Raw genomic sequence first — 13,346 nt, 5'->3', positions numbered from 1 at the left:
CCCATCTTTTATCTAATAAAGTTATTAAAACCTTGGATCCTAATTTTTTTCTTGTCATTCCTTTAATTCCAATGATATACATTCCTTGATGTATATATTTATACTTTGAATATTTTAAAGCATTCTCAAATTGTTTACTAACAATTCTTAACATAACTGGTTCTGTCAATACACTTAATTCTACTTTTCTAGATATTCTATATAATCCATTTTTATTTTCAAACCAAAGGCTATGAAGACTTTAAAGAAACAAATTTATTAGTAAGCATAGAATTCATAGAAAGGTTAACCAACAGAAGTAGAACCAAATATAAGGTAAATGTGAATAATGTTTTAGAAAGTATGCAGTCTAAAGAAATAAAATTTATGAGTCCTCTAAAAATAAGTTCTGAAGAAAGGGCAGGAGAAGAATGAAATATAGCTTGTTAATAGAACCAAAAATTTTAAAACAACCTAAAGATTACATAAGCTATGAAAATAACAGAGGGGTGGCTAGTATTAGGTTTGTAGATTATAAAGAACAAAGTTTAGATGATTTAGAAGCATCCAGTTCAGAGTCAAAACTAGAAGAAAATAGAAGCCATAGCGTATGTGAATTTATGGAAAAATTAGATATAGATAATGAAATAAAACATTATGAACAAAAGTTAAGCAAAATTCATGATGAATACAACACCTCTATGATATGCCAACGGTCTTCTATAAGAGAAAAGGAACTTTACTTTAGACGAGAGTTATATAGACTTAACAATGTCAAGAAAGATAGAGTTAAATAAGAAGAAATCCAGCATCCCAATAAAGAAAAATGAATCTGTGTCAAAGCTAATAGAAAATAAGGAAGGGAAGCCCAAAAAAATTAGAATATAGCAAAGATAAGATAAAAGACATAGAAGATAATGATATAAGCGAAGAAGAGCAATGGGAAATTAATAATAAGTTTTTCCTAGAAAGTTATGAAGAAGAAGATGAAGATACAATTGAGATATGTAGTAATAACTTAGCAACTCTTATAGACTCCTTAGAAAATAAGGAGTTGCATAAAAATAATGCTATACAAGCAATGGAAATAGATCCAAGTTCATAAAAAAGAAGATGAGGTCCGGAAATAAAGATAGAAGGAGAAAAAGAGAGACCATCTAGAAAACCAGGAACTTGGCCACAAGAAAAAGAACCTGCATATAGATATATACCTATACAATATAAGCATATGGGTTCAAAAAGTAAAGAATTTGAAAAGACGGTTCAATTCTAGAATTATAGAAGTGATGGTGCTATATTAAATTTAGCAGTACATGATACTATAGATTGGTCAAATATAATTAGCATATGGAAATGATTGATAGTTCAAAAGTATATTCAAAATCAGCATAATATTGGAAATAGAGTAGAAGATATGATTACATATTTAGAGACATTTTTAGGAGCATCAGTCAAAGTTTTATGGGAACAATGGGTAGAAGCTTTCCCTAATCATTATAAACAATTAAAAAGAGCTAGTAGTAACCCATATAATTTTGCAAATATTATATCAAGCATTGTAATAGGTGAGGATCCTGAATTAGGATATATTGTTTTATAGAATGAAAGATTAAAGAAAATAGAAAAATTGTCACTAACGAGCTAGAAAGGAATAAAAGAATTATCTCAACACTATTTATATAATGCTACGACTGCCAAGGAAGGCTATAACCAAGGTATAGTTGAAAGAATTTTAATAAATTGTCATATCATTTAGGTTCTATGATATTTGAAGAATATAAAAAAGAAACTAATGGTAAGGAATATAATATCTCTCAGGCTATAACATTCATTTTCAAACAGTTAAGAAAAATATGCATAAACATACAAGCTCAAAGATCAATGAAATAACCAGATTATAATTTCTACAATAAAATAGTTCAAATACCATTGACATATGGAGAAGAGAGATCTAGAAATAAGAAATACCCCAAGAATTATAAGAAAGGAAATGTAAGGACAATGAAATGCTATTTTTTAAGGAGATCAGACAATAGAGCCCCTTTCCTACACAAGAGAAATGTAAGAAGATATAATCCTAGAAAAAATTATGATAGTACATATAGATGCTTTATTTGCAACTTGCTAGATCACTTAAGCAAAACATGTTCTAATAAAGACAAGAAAATGTATTCTAATAAGCAAGAAGAACAAGCAAATGTTCTAATAATAGATAATGTGAATGAAAATGTTTTAGTCTGTGATGATGATATAATGGATGATGAATCGATATACTCAATTATAGATTCAAATGAAATAGAATATGATGAAGAAAATGAATTAAGTGAAGAAGAGATAGATTTAATTGAGTTAGCTGGATTAAAGATAGAAATGATGGATCAAATAAACTGCGAACACAAGTAGGATCATTAAAAAAGGTGATTCTAATATAAAATGTGTATTTTGCATATATTATCAAGATCTAGGAAAAAGAGCAACATGTAGGTTATGTTTAAGATAAGCATGTATGTCATATTTAAAACGACAGAATGATATGAAAAATTAGTCTGAAGCTAAAATAATATATGAGGAAAATAAAGTACAATAATAAGAAGAAGTAATTCTAGAGGAAAAAGAGAACAAATATTTAAACAATACTCCACAAGAGTTCCTCATTCCTAGATTAAGTTTTAAGACCGAACAAATTTTGTCATACTTTACTCAAGATATTATAGATCTAATTTGGAAGAAATACGCTCAAATGCATTACAAAACCTTTCATGATATACAAAATTATTTCATGAAGATATATCAAGGGAAAGAAAGGCATATAGGAATAATTGTTAATGCAAATATTTTTCCCTTACTCCATCTTGATGATAACTTTATTGTCAAGCCTCATAAAAAATTCTTAATATTGAGGGTTGATAGAAATTTAAAATATTTCAGAAGCATACAAATAAATACTAGTGACGATATCTCTCTACAAACTATTATTAATCATGGGTTAGTCCATGATATATATAGTACACTTGAAGAAATTTTCTAATCAGACCTTGGAATAACTATCAAAGAAGCTGGTAAGAAATTAGCATGTATTCAAGGGAGATACAAAATTAAGTTTTGTTCCAATCCACCAAAATTTACACAACCAATAAGACTAGCATGCCATGATATATATATCACAAAGGGATCATACAAATTTTCTACTACATGGACTTCAGACTCATGGCAAAATTATGAAGAGTTGTTCGTAAAAGACACGAACCATGATAATTGGAGAATTTTCAGTAAAGCAAAAGAATTAGAAGGGAATACCAAATTTGATCCTGAATATTATATGATGTACCAAAATAAAATAATAAAAATATTCTTGCAAGAATACTATGGAAAATATAGTATAACACATAGAGAAGTTGGAAGACTAATAAAGTCTAGCTATGGCAAAGAATGCCAACTATGAAAAGAATATCGTGAATTATTGTCATGGTATGAAATATGGCAATCTGAAGATGTGGACAACGAAGAAAATATTGAGGATTAATAAGAAGAGTTAATACAACCTCAGTTTGATAACAATATATATGTTTTATACAAGAAATATGTTCCCTATGTTGATAAGGTGTTATCAACAATTCGGCCAGGGGTAGATAATACTACATGCTAGAATTCTTGGATTGATGTTTATCATTCGGGTGTGGAAGACCATACCTAGGAAATCCAAAAATACACGGAAAGACAAAGCGTGACAGAGGACAGCGCAAAAGAAATATACAGCTGTAGCTAGGACAATTATTGAGGACCACAAGACCGTACAACTGTCTAGACAACAGTAAAGATGAATAATTGAAGATTTCGCCTTAAAGGCTCCTCCAGAAAATAAGCACGAAAGACGCTCTAGAAGGCTCTTCCTGCTCTATAAGAGAAGAAGCCAGGTGCATGCATTGAACACTGCAACCACTACGATGACCACCACCAGCAATACCTCCACTGAGGCCACCGCTCCACTTTCCCACATACATCATGAAGACCACGGTCTCAGAAGTACTTTGAGTTCGTCCACCCTTAGTACTAATCCTCCACTACCGTTGTATTACTCCACCACCGTTGTAAATTGTAGAACAAAGGAAGTCCCCGTGACCATCCTATGCTTGTAAGGTAATCCATAAGATTTGTGCTAAGTGCTTGGGGTTTCCCGAAAGGGAAAGCCATATGTAAGCTTGCTATGTGGAAATGAATTAAGCTTTAATGTTTTAATTATTGCCTTCCTTTAAGCTCGTTCATATGGGGCAATGTCTCTATGCTAGGGACCCTAGAGGAGAAATCTCTGTGTGTGTTATTCTCGTGTTATCCCTAGTAGCGGCGTTTGTAGAGAACCCTGTGTGCGTAGAGAAATGTTCCCTTCGGGTAGAACTTCCTGGGGAGACGATAGAGGCTTAGTCCTGTGTGCGTGGCTGGGGATAGCGAGGGAGAAGACCGGGTTAGCCTGGTTCTTAAGCGAGCCAGTGATGCATACGGTGAGTACTGAGTAGGACTGACACAAGCATAGTCGCACGAGCGGCTGAAGCTTTGGTCTCACTAACCTACAAAAGATCCTGAGAATTACATGCATACCCATAATCCGCATAAGTGCTTCGCATAGTGCTTACATAGTGAGGAGAGTTTGGGTGCCTGAGCCACTCTTGGGTGAGTGTGCATGCACCGTTCATATTCTGAATTTGAATAGTAGCGAGTATTTTAAATAGTGTCATAAATTTGAATAGTAACCATTGAATTTGAATAGTGTTGTGGATAGTAACTCGAGAATTTTAAATTAACTTTTGAGTTCGAGTTTTCCGGTGTAATCACACCCCCTGTTTGTAAAAGTGGAAAGCTAAACCTCATCACTCGTGGGTAATTTGTATATATAAACACACCCTTGTTCATAAAAATTTAAACAGAAAAAGTTTTAGATCTCTTCAATTACTACAATCTACAATCAGGTCATTTCTCTATCTAACGTCTTTTGAAAAATTAAAAAAAAATCAAAACTTAAAAAAACTGAAATAAAATTTCTGGGCCATAAACGATTTTAAATGACAAAAAAATTGAATTAAAATTGTTAGATCTATGTGAGGACTCCAACTTTAGTTTAGGTCGTCTTTCTCCACACGAGTTTATAAAGTTCAAAAAAACGAATCTCAAAATTTTGAAAATTCAAAACTTAATTTGTAGGACATCATTGATTTCAAATGAAAAAGGATTTAACTACAAAGTTGGAGATCTCTTCGAGCACTGTAACTTTGATTTGGCTAGGTTGTTTTTCTACGTCCGATGTCATTTTCAAAATTTATAAATTTTGTTGCACTGTACCTATATTTTTTTTTATAGACAGGCTAAATTGTCAACCACCTCTATAAATCTATTTTTTTAGACGGCTAGGCTGCCTCTAGAAATGGCATTTTTAAAGGCGGTTGGTCTTTCCAGCCGTATCTCAAAATCCACTTATATGTCTAGGATTTTCAGCCGCTTCTAAAAATATATGATATTTCTAGAGGCAGATGCTCTTTCCACCCACTTTTAAAAATAGAATGGTATTTCTAAAGGCGGATGCTCTTTCTTCCATCCACCTCTATATTTTTACTACTTTCTAAAGCCTAGTTGACATGCATGCTTTTGGGGGCCTTGATTTGTTCCCTTGGGCCACCGAATTAGGAGCAGTGGAGCACCGATCAGGCATTGCAAACTCTACTCTCAGCAGGCAATCATCAAGAGGTTGCTGCTGAAGTGCTGATATCCTCCAGATTTCAGACAGCTTGTTGACTAATGACTAGCAGATGTGATGGATCAGGTGAGCCGGATGCACGAAAGGTGCTTGATTGTGTCATGATCGAAGAAACTATCTAATGCGAGTGATGAGCTGATGAACAGGCTTGAGGCACACGTAACAGTCGACGAGGACAGCTCAGGGGGGATCCATATCATCCATCAACCTCTATCCCTTTTCCTTCTCTTGATAATAATGATCTACCTGTCCATTTCGTTGAGCACGCTAGCGAAGTAGCGAGGCCTTGGTTTTAATGAAGCAAATCGATCAGAGCATCACTGCACTGTGGCAGCGTACAATCCGTCCGATCCATCGACTATCCTGCGTGCCAGTGCCAGCTCCATTCATGCACGATGCCATGATGAATCTGGATCGACGGATCCCCTCGTCAGTGTGCTCTGCTCCCAGATCTGAATAGGATATCCACTCTCACCTACCTCCACTGTTGGTGCTTTGATTCCTGCAGGTCCCATCCCATGCATGCATCTCAGGCCATGTTTAGATTGCGAATAATTTCAATCCGATGAATAGTAGCATTTTCGTCTTATTTGGTAAATATTGTCCAATCGTGGACCAACTAAGCTCAAAAGATTCATCTCGTGATTTCGAACTAAACTATACAATTAGTTATTTTTTTACCTACATTTAATGCTCCATGCAAGCGGCTAAAAATTGATGTGATGGAGAGAGAGTGAAAAAACTTAGAATTTGGAGGTGATCTAAACAAGGCCTCATTGCAAAACTGCTGAGGCTTCATGCTAGCCTTTGGGACAGACAGACAGATGGATCGACCAGGCAGGGCCTCGCTCGTCAGTAAACTATTGAAGATGTTCTGATCGATTGCCACAGTAAAAAAGATTTGGTCCAACATAGCATGGCAGCACAAATGAAGGGCGTGATTAATGGTGATCATAGATGCATCGGTGGGCCCTTCACTTCTGAAAGGTTATATGCTTAGTACTGTAATTGTCTGTCAGGCGTGGCTATGAGCTTGCAGAATAGCCGTACACATAAGAATGCAATTCTCGCTTTTTGAGATGTTAAGGCGTTTGATCTTTGACTAAATTTATATAAAAAAAGTACTAACATTTATAATATAAAATAAACGTTATTAGATTATTTATAGAATATGTTTTTATAATAAAATTATTTACGAATACTACTTACCTTGAACCTGATCAAACTTAAACTAGATTGATCGATACGAATCCTATAATTATATTTTTTTTCGTGGACAGAGGTAGTATTAAACTCAGCACAGTTACAACCTCTGCAGAAGAGTAAAAAGGCACTGCAACCTAATCAATGTACTACAGGACAGTAGGAGCCAAACGGATGCCACTGACCTGAGCCCGGGATCGGAAACACCTGGAATTGCTGACATTTTGGCCTAAGCAATGTGAGGAATCAAATTCGTACCAATTCAGCAACTGGTAGGGACGTCAGACGATCAGAAATATAACGCATCTGCTACCTAACTCCCACTCCATCGATCGGGTGCCAGCATTGAGATACCATACCATGCCATTGATCTTACCGATCCATCGATCTCGATGGGTTCTATTGCTAAAATTGTAGGCTTGTCTGCCCAGTCTCACCTTATACAATATAATAAGGGTGTGTTTGGTTGCTCCTCCTAAATTGTAGTCGTTGTCCCATCGGATGTTTGGACACATGCATGGAGTATTAAATATAAACTAATTATGAAACTAATTATATAGTTTACGACTAATTTGTGAGACAAATCTTTTGAGCCTAATTAGTCCATGATTTGACAATGTTTTGCTACAGTAAACATGTGCTAATGATAGATTAATTAAGCTTAAAAAATTCATCTCGTGGAGTACTAACGGATTATGTAATTTATTTTTTTATTAGTATCAAACACCCCATGCAACATGCTCCCGACATATCTCCTAAATTTTAGTAGCTGGATCCAAACATCCCCTAATATACGGAGCGAGCTGCCCACAACTAGTCGACAGGCACCTACGTACGTCCCCACCAATTAAATTAACAAAGCCCTCCTTCCGATCCATCCATCCATCGGCCGCACACCATGTAAAATACGGTTTGTAGCAACCTGATAATTTTTTTAGGGGCGACTGGTGATGGAGCCGTCCCTAAAGTGACGTGCTCAGGATCCACGAGACCAGCCGCCCCTGCAAATAGATTAGCAGGGGCGGCTGGTGATACGAGCCGCCCCTACCAATGGGTAGTATTTGTAGGGGCGGCTCACTCACCAGCCGCCCCCGGTGTTTCTATTTGTAGGGACGGCTGCTGATTGAGCCGCCCCTATAAATACCCAACGTACAGTCACTAAGTCACCGATCCAAAATATCTAGTGCCCTCCTCTCTCTCCGTCTCAACTCTTCCTTTCCCTCCCTCTCTCTCTCCCTCGCTCGTTGTCCCGCGCCGCACCCTCCCTCTCCTCCGAGCCCCTCCGTCTCTCCCCCACGCCGCCCCTCCCTCTCCCCCACGCGGTGACGGGACCTCCCTCTCCAGCGGAGGCGCACGGCGTCGCACCCCCCTCTTCTCCACGCGGCGGCACTCGGCGGCGCACCCTAGGGTGGCGGGGGTTCTAGGGCGCGGCCTCCCGACGGTCGCGCGGGGCTCGGTGCCCTCCTCCAGCGCCGGCAGTCGCGCGGGGCCCGTCCCCCTCCTCCTGCGCCGGCGGCGCGCGGGACCCTGTCCCCTCCCCCCAGCGGAGGCACGGTGGTGGAGCTCGGTGCCATGGCTCGGTGGCGCGTCCTCCCGTCGAGCTCCAGCGGTGGCGGGACTTGGTGGCGCGGTCCCCTTCACCTTCCCTCCTCCGGCGCGCTGCTGGAGGCCGCATGAAGCACATGGTGGCGGCCACCACCAGATCCGGCGAGGACCAGCCCAGATCCGAGTGGCCACCACCAGATCCGCGCGAGGAGAAGCCTGATCCAGCGAGGACGAGCCTGGATCTGGCAAGCGGGTGCGACGGCGAGGATGAGCTCATGGACTTGAAGATAAAGCGGATCCGAGTTCCTGCTGGCATCAATTTAAGATAAAGCTGATACATGCTTTCTATTTCGTCCACCCATGGACTTGAAGGAAGATTTCCTTGTGGAGGTTTATTAGAGTTACTTGACACTTTGTTATGATTTTAAACAGAGAAACTTAACTGCATGTGTTTTTGCTTTGATGTGGTAAAACTATTACGTAAGAATGACCTGTCTCAAAAGGGTGAGTGATTATTTATTTCATCGTGAAATTCATGCTACTGATATTCCCCTTTTTCAGATGGAAGTAGGAATTGAAGATTGCTTACATATTGAGTTTGAATACAGCAAAAGCAAGTAAGACCATAGCCGTCTGCCTATCTGCTTCGTCTATTCTGAGAAGTTGGTCACTTTAGAAACCTGCATGTTACTCATATTCCCCATTTATGTCCAGGTACCATCTCAATGATGTGATTATTGGGAAGATATATTTTCTTCTTGTCAGAATAAAGACAAAAAATATGGAGCTGGAGATTCGGCGTCGGGAATCAACAGGATCAGGCTCTAACACATATGTTGAAACTGAGACTCTTGCAAAGTTTGAGTTGATGGATGGTGCTCCTGTGAGAGGTATGATAGCCATTTTGTTGCCACTTTTTCATTTTTCAAATTCTAAATGTTTGTCATGTGCCCTCAAGTTTAGACAATGTTGTGAGTGCTTCCTTCTTTGTTGTGGAGTATTCATGTCCATTCTTGACCTCATGGGTGCACTCTTTTTCACTTGTACCTTTCTCAATACCTCAATTTCAAAGTAAAAAAGTACCTAAATACCTCAACTTGTGAGCAATTTGAAACATATATGAAGAACTGACAAGCTAGTTCATTTTGAGTTTACTACTGGTGCTCTTGGTTTTAAATAGTCACGTGGATACTGATAACTGGAGATCTCTCAGTTAGCTTCAGCAGTCCCTTGTACAACTTGTGCCACTTTGCTGGGAACTATAGATATGGGTCCTGTCTGCAGTTGAATTAGGACTGGCTGCATGATGCTCATCTTGGCAAACGGACCATGATGCATAAATTGACAACTTTTCTTCAGATGTTCACTGGCATGATTTGTTATTGTCCAATACCACCTACGGTTCGAAGCCTGAATCTGATGCTGTTGTTGCTTACCTGCCTGTCCACATTGGAACCATTTGGTTGAGCTGGTATTGGACTAAATGATGATCTGTCCTTGAATTACACATTGATGGAACCAGGATTTGGTCTAATTCTAGCCTGTAGCCTGCCCAAACTAGGTCCTAACATGTTTTAATGATGTTGGTGTCGGTTTGTTGCATACCTAATCAAATTTCTTTGCTGGTGAATCTATTCCAGTGAGGCTGCTCCTGACACCTTATGAGTTAACCCCGACTTACCGCAACATAAGCAACAAGTTCAGCGTCAAGTATTACCTGAATATGGTCCTTGTGGACGAGGAAGATCGGAGGTACTTCAAGCAGCAAGAGATCACAATGTACCACCTCCTAGAATATCCCCCGGCCTCCTGGATCCCAACCTGTAGCAGCATGTTCGCCTCTCAGGTTTTGTACAAGTGGGCGCTGAGGTTAGAGCAATGTCATGTATATAAACTTTCAGGTTGTAGCAGCATATTCGCCTCTCATTGAGTTTCAGTACAATCGCAGAAGATAAGTTATGATGGAGTTGTGCATGAAAAATATATGTTCTGGTCGAATTTGAATTATAAATTTGAATTTTTTTATGAAAAAATATACCATATGGGCGGTTGGTATTGTAGCCGCCCCTACAAATCGATTTGTAGAGGTGGCTGATAACCACCTCTACAAATCGATTTGTAGGAGCGGTCTGAGAACTGCCCCTACAAATGCATGATTTATAGAGACGGTATGATAGGGGCGGCTGGCTGAGCCGCCTCTGCAAACGATCGATCTCTAGCCGCCCCTACAAATGTTTATTGTAGCAGTGGCAATTTTAAATTCGTAATAGCGTACGTGTTTTGAAAAACGTCAATTGGATGGTGCATATTTGGTCGTATTCCATAAGCTAGTGGCTTCACACTTTTTAAATTCATTCATATCGTACGCAGCAATTTTAAATTCGTAATACCGTACGTGTTTTGAAAAAGATCAATTGGATGGTGCATATTTGGTCGTATTCCATAAACTAGTGGCTTCACACTTTTTAAACTCATTCATATCGTACGCATTTTGAAAAAAAAGCGTCAATTGGACGGCGCATATTGGTCGTATTTGAATAGGTACAGCCTTCACACTTGGCCATGGTGGTAGTAGAAATCACTCTCACTACTCTCCAATCCTCTCCGTCTCACATAACGCTCGCTGCACGAGTAGTCATAATTTGATCTAATCAATACAAAAAATACTGATATTTGTAAAAGCAAATAAATAATCATTAGATCAACTTTGGAATGTATTTTCATAATAAATCTATTTAAAGATACAAATGCTAATACTATATATTTTATAAACTTAAACAAATTGACTTAGTTCAAATCTAGAATTGCAAGTCTTTTTGGATGCATGGAGCGAGTATTGTTTAATATCTTCTTTAAACATATATGATTCTTTAGAAAGAAGCTAATCAACTTATATATTTTAAATTAGTTACGTTTCTCTCAATGCTCCATGCTTAAAGAAAAAAAGGATGGGGGCACTATAATATGCTGCATTAAACTAGAATATGCTTAAATTATATTTTTTTTGCAATTAAACTAGAATAGTACAAGTAGATAGATGCCAATATAATATGCTGCATTATTATACTTATTATCTTTATAGTACCATCAGCATCAATATACTAGCATATAGCAATCTACATCACAACATGGTTTTGTGGATGGTTGCGCCAAACATTTATATATTGGTATCCACCACATCCACTCAAAAAGCACCAATAAAAAATAAACACAAAAATATATAAAACTGAAAAAGGAAAAAGGAAAAAGGTTCAACCTCATTTTCGATCCTAACATTTTTACACAACGACCGATTTATTTATGTACCTAATAACTGAGCCCGTCCATGAGGCGGCCCATCACCATGGCCCTCCTCATCTGTGTCCGGCCCGGCCCGGGCCCGCGCGGACCACCGCCACCGGGCGGCGCGCCACGAAGGCGCCCTCCGCGACGCCGCCCATGGCGCTCTTGCACCCATACAGGTCCAGGAGCCCGACGACCCCGCCGGCGGACGCGATGGACCACCGCCGGCTGGTGGGCGCTGGCGGCGCCCGCGCGGGGAACAGCGCGTCCATGAGGCCGGCGTCGTCCGATCCCGCGCCGGCGCCGCGCTCCCTGGTGCACTCCACGAGCGCCGCAGCGAAGGGGTCCGCCGCGTCGTCGGCCGGCGGCGGCTTTCCGCGGGAGCGTCGGCGCCGGGCGCGCTGGTGGTGGCGCGGCCTTGACGTCGTCGTCGTCGGCGCCCGCAGCGGCGGCGGGAGCGGGAGCGGGAGCGGCGTGGGCGCGGAGGACGGCGTGCCGGCGGGGATAAGGCGCGTCTTGGGGATGCCCGGGTGGTGTTCCCAGGAGAAGGGAACGGAGGTGGTGGTGGTGGTGGTGGTGCCGCGGCCGCGCGGGGACAGCGACGGCGAGGATGCCGCCGAGGACACCGTGGAGAGGGACGACGAGGACGAAGACGACGATGAGGAGAAGGTGCGGTGGCGGGTCGACGCTGGGGAGGACGAGGCTGTCGCCGTCAGTGTAGGCGGCGGCGGTGGCACTGGTGATTCAGATTGAGTCCCTGCCTTTAGCGTCTCGCCGGTCGGCATGGGTGGGAAACGAGCGCGAGCGTGCGGTGATGGCTGGGTGGCGGTGGGTGAAGTCGAGGTGTGGCCGTGTGGGGAAGGCGGGGACAGGCAAGGGTCCATAAATACGGTGGCCGGATTTGCGTTTCAGTCCCTCTATTTTTCCGAAATCTGAAGACTTAGCTGGGTTTCTCTTTGTTACCCTCTGGTAATTTCTTTTGTTTTTAGAGTTTGCTGCAAGTTGCAAATTTTCTTAAGAAATCATTAGTTTTCGGACATAACAGAGACTTCTCTAATATACTAAGCATGCAGTTATTATTGGGTATTTCTTCTTTTCTACTCGAACTCTATATCCAGTGTCTATCAAATGAAGATGTTCGGCATGCAGGGTAATTAAGATTTCGTAGAAAGCACCCCTGAATCCATGTGTTTGTTTTTAAAAAATAAAACAAAATTTGACTGTTCCAACTTGCCATTAACGTTTCTAAGGCTAGACTTAATGGAAAATTCATGAGTGTTTCATGAACATTATTATATAAGCTGATATGACAGAGTATAAATAAAGAGAGATGATAAAAGTTTTATTGGAGAAATAAGTTTAATAATGATAAAGCTTATTTGAGCCTTGAAAACAGGGACGTGAAACCCTATTGAGATTGGATTAACACACCCACCCAACGATGTCAAAAGTGACTTTGTATACTTGTGTTACCGTAAGTCACATCGAAATCTACGCAATGTGCACTCGTCCCAGTAAAATGAGTTGTATATTAAGATTATTCTAAAAACTTCATCGCCTTTAAAGGAAGTTTTGAAGGTTTTCCTATTTGTGA

At 40.2% G+C, this 13,346-nt stretch overlaps 2 protein-coding genes across 2 annotated transcripts in view; both read right to left on the bottom strand.

Annotated features, from left to right (window-relative positions):
• LOC136479544 (probable catabolite repression protein creC) overlaps positions 1 to 13,346 on the bottom strand; it is a 194,914-nt gene that overhangs the window by 77,330 nt on the left and 104,238 nt on the right. The gene's annotated exons all lie outside the window — the stretch shown is intronic.
• LOC136481616 (uncharacterized) lies at positions 11,565 to 12,598 on the bottom strand. The gene has a single exon (XM_066478951.1). It carries the CDS (start codon positions 12,535 to 12,537, stop codon positions 11,824 to 11,826), a length of 714 nt encoding a protein of 237 aa, XP_066335048.1. The 5' UTR covers positions 12,538 to 12,598; the 3' UTR covers positions 11,565 to 11,823.

Source organism: Miscanthus floridulus, chromosome 9 (assembly GCF_019320115.1).
Source record: "Miscanthus floridulus cultivar M001 chromosome 9, ASM1932011v1, whole genome shotgun sequence".
NCBI classification, from domain to species: domain Eukaryota; kingdom Viridiplantae; phylum Streptophyta; class Magnoliopsida; order Poales; family Poaceae; genus Miscanthus; species Miscanthus floridulus.
This window is presented reverse-complemented; position numbering and strand designations above follow the sequence as displayed.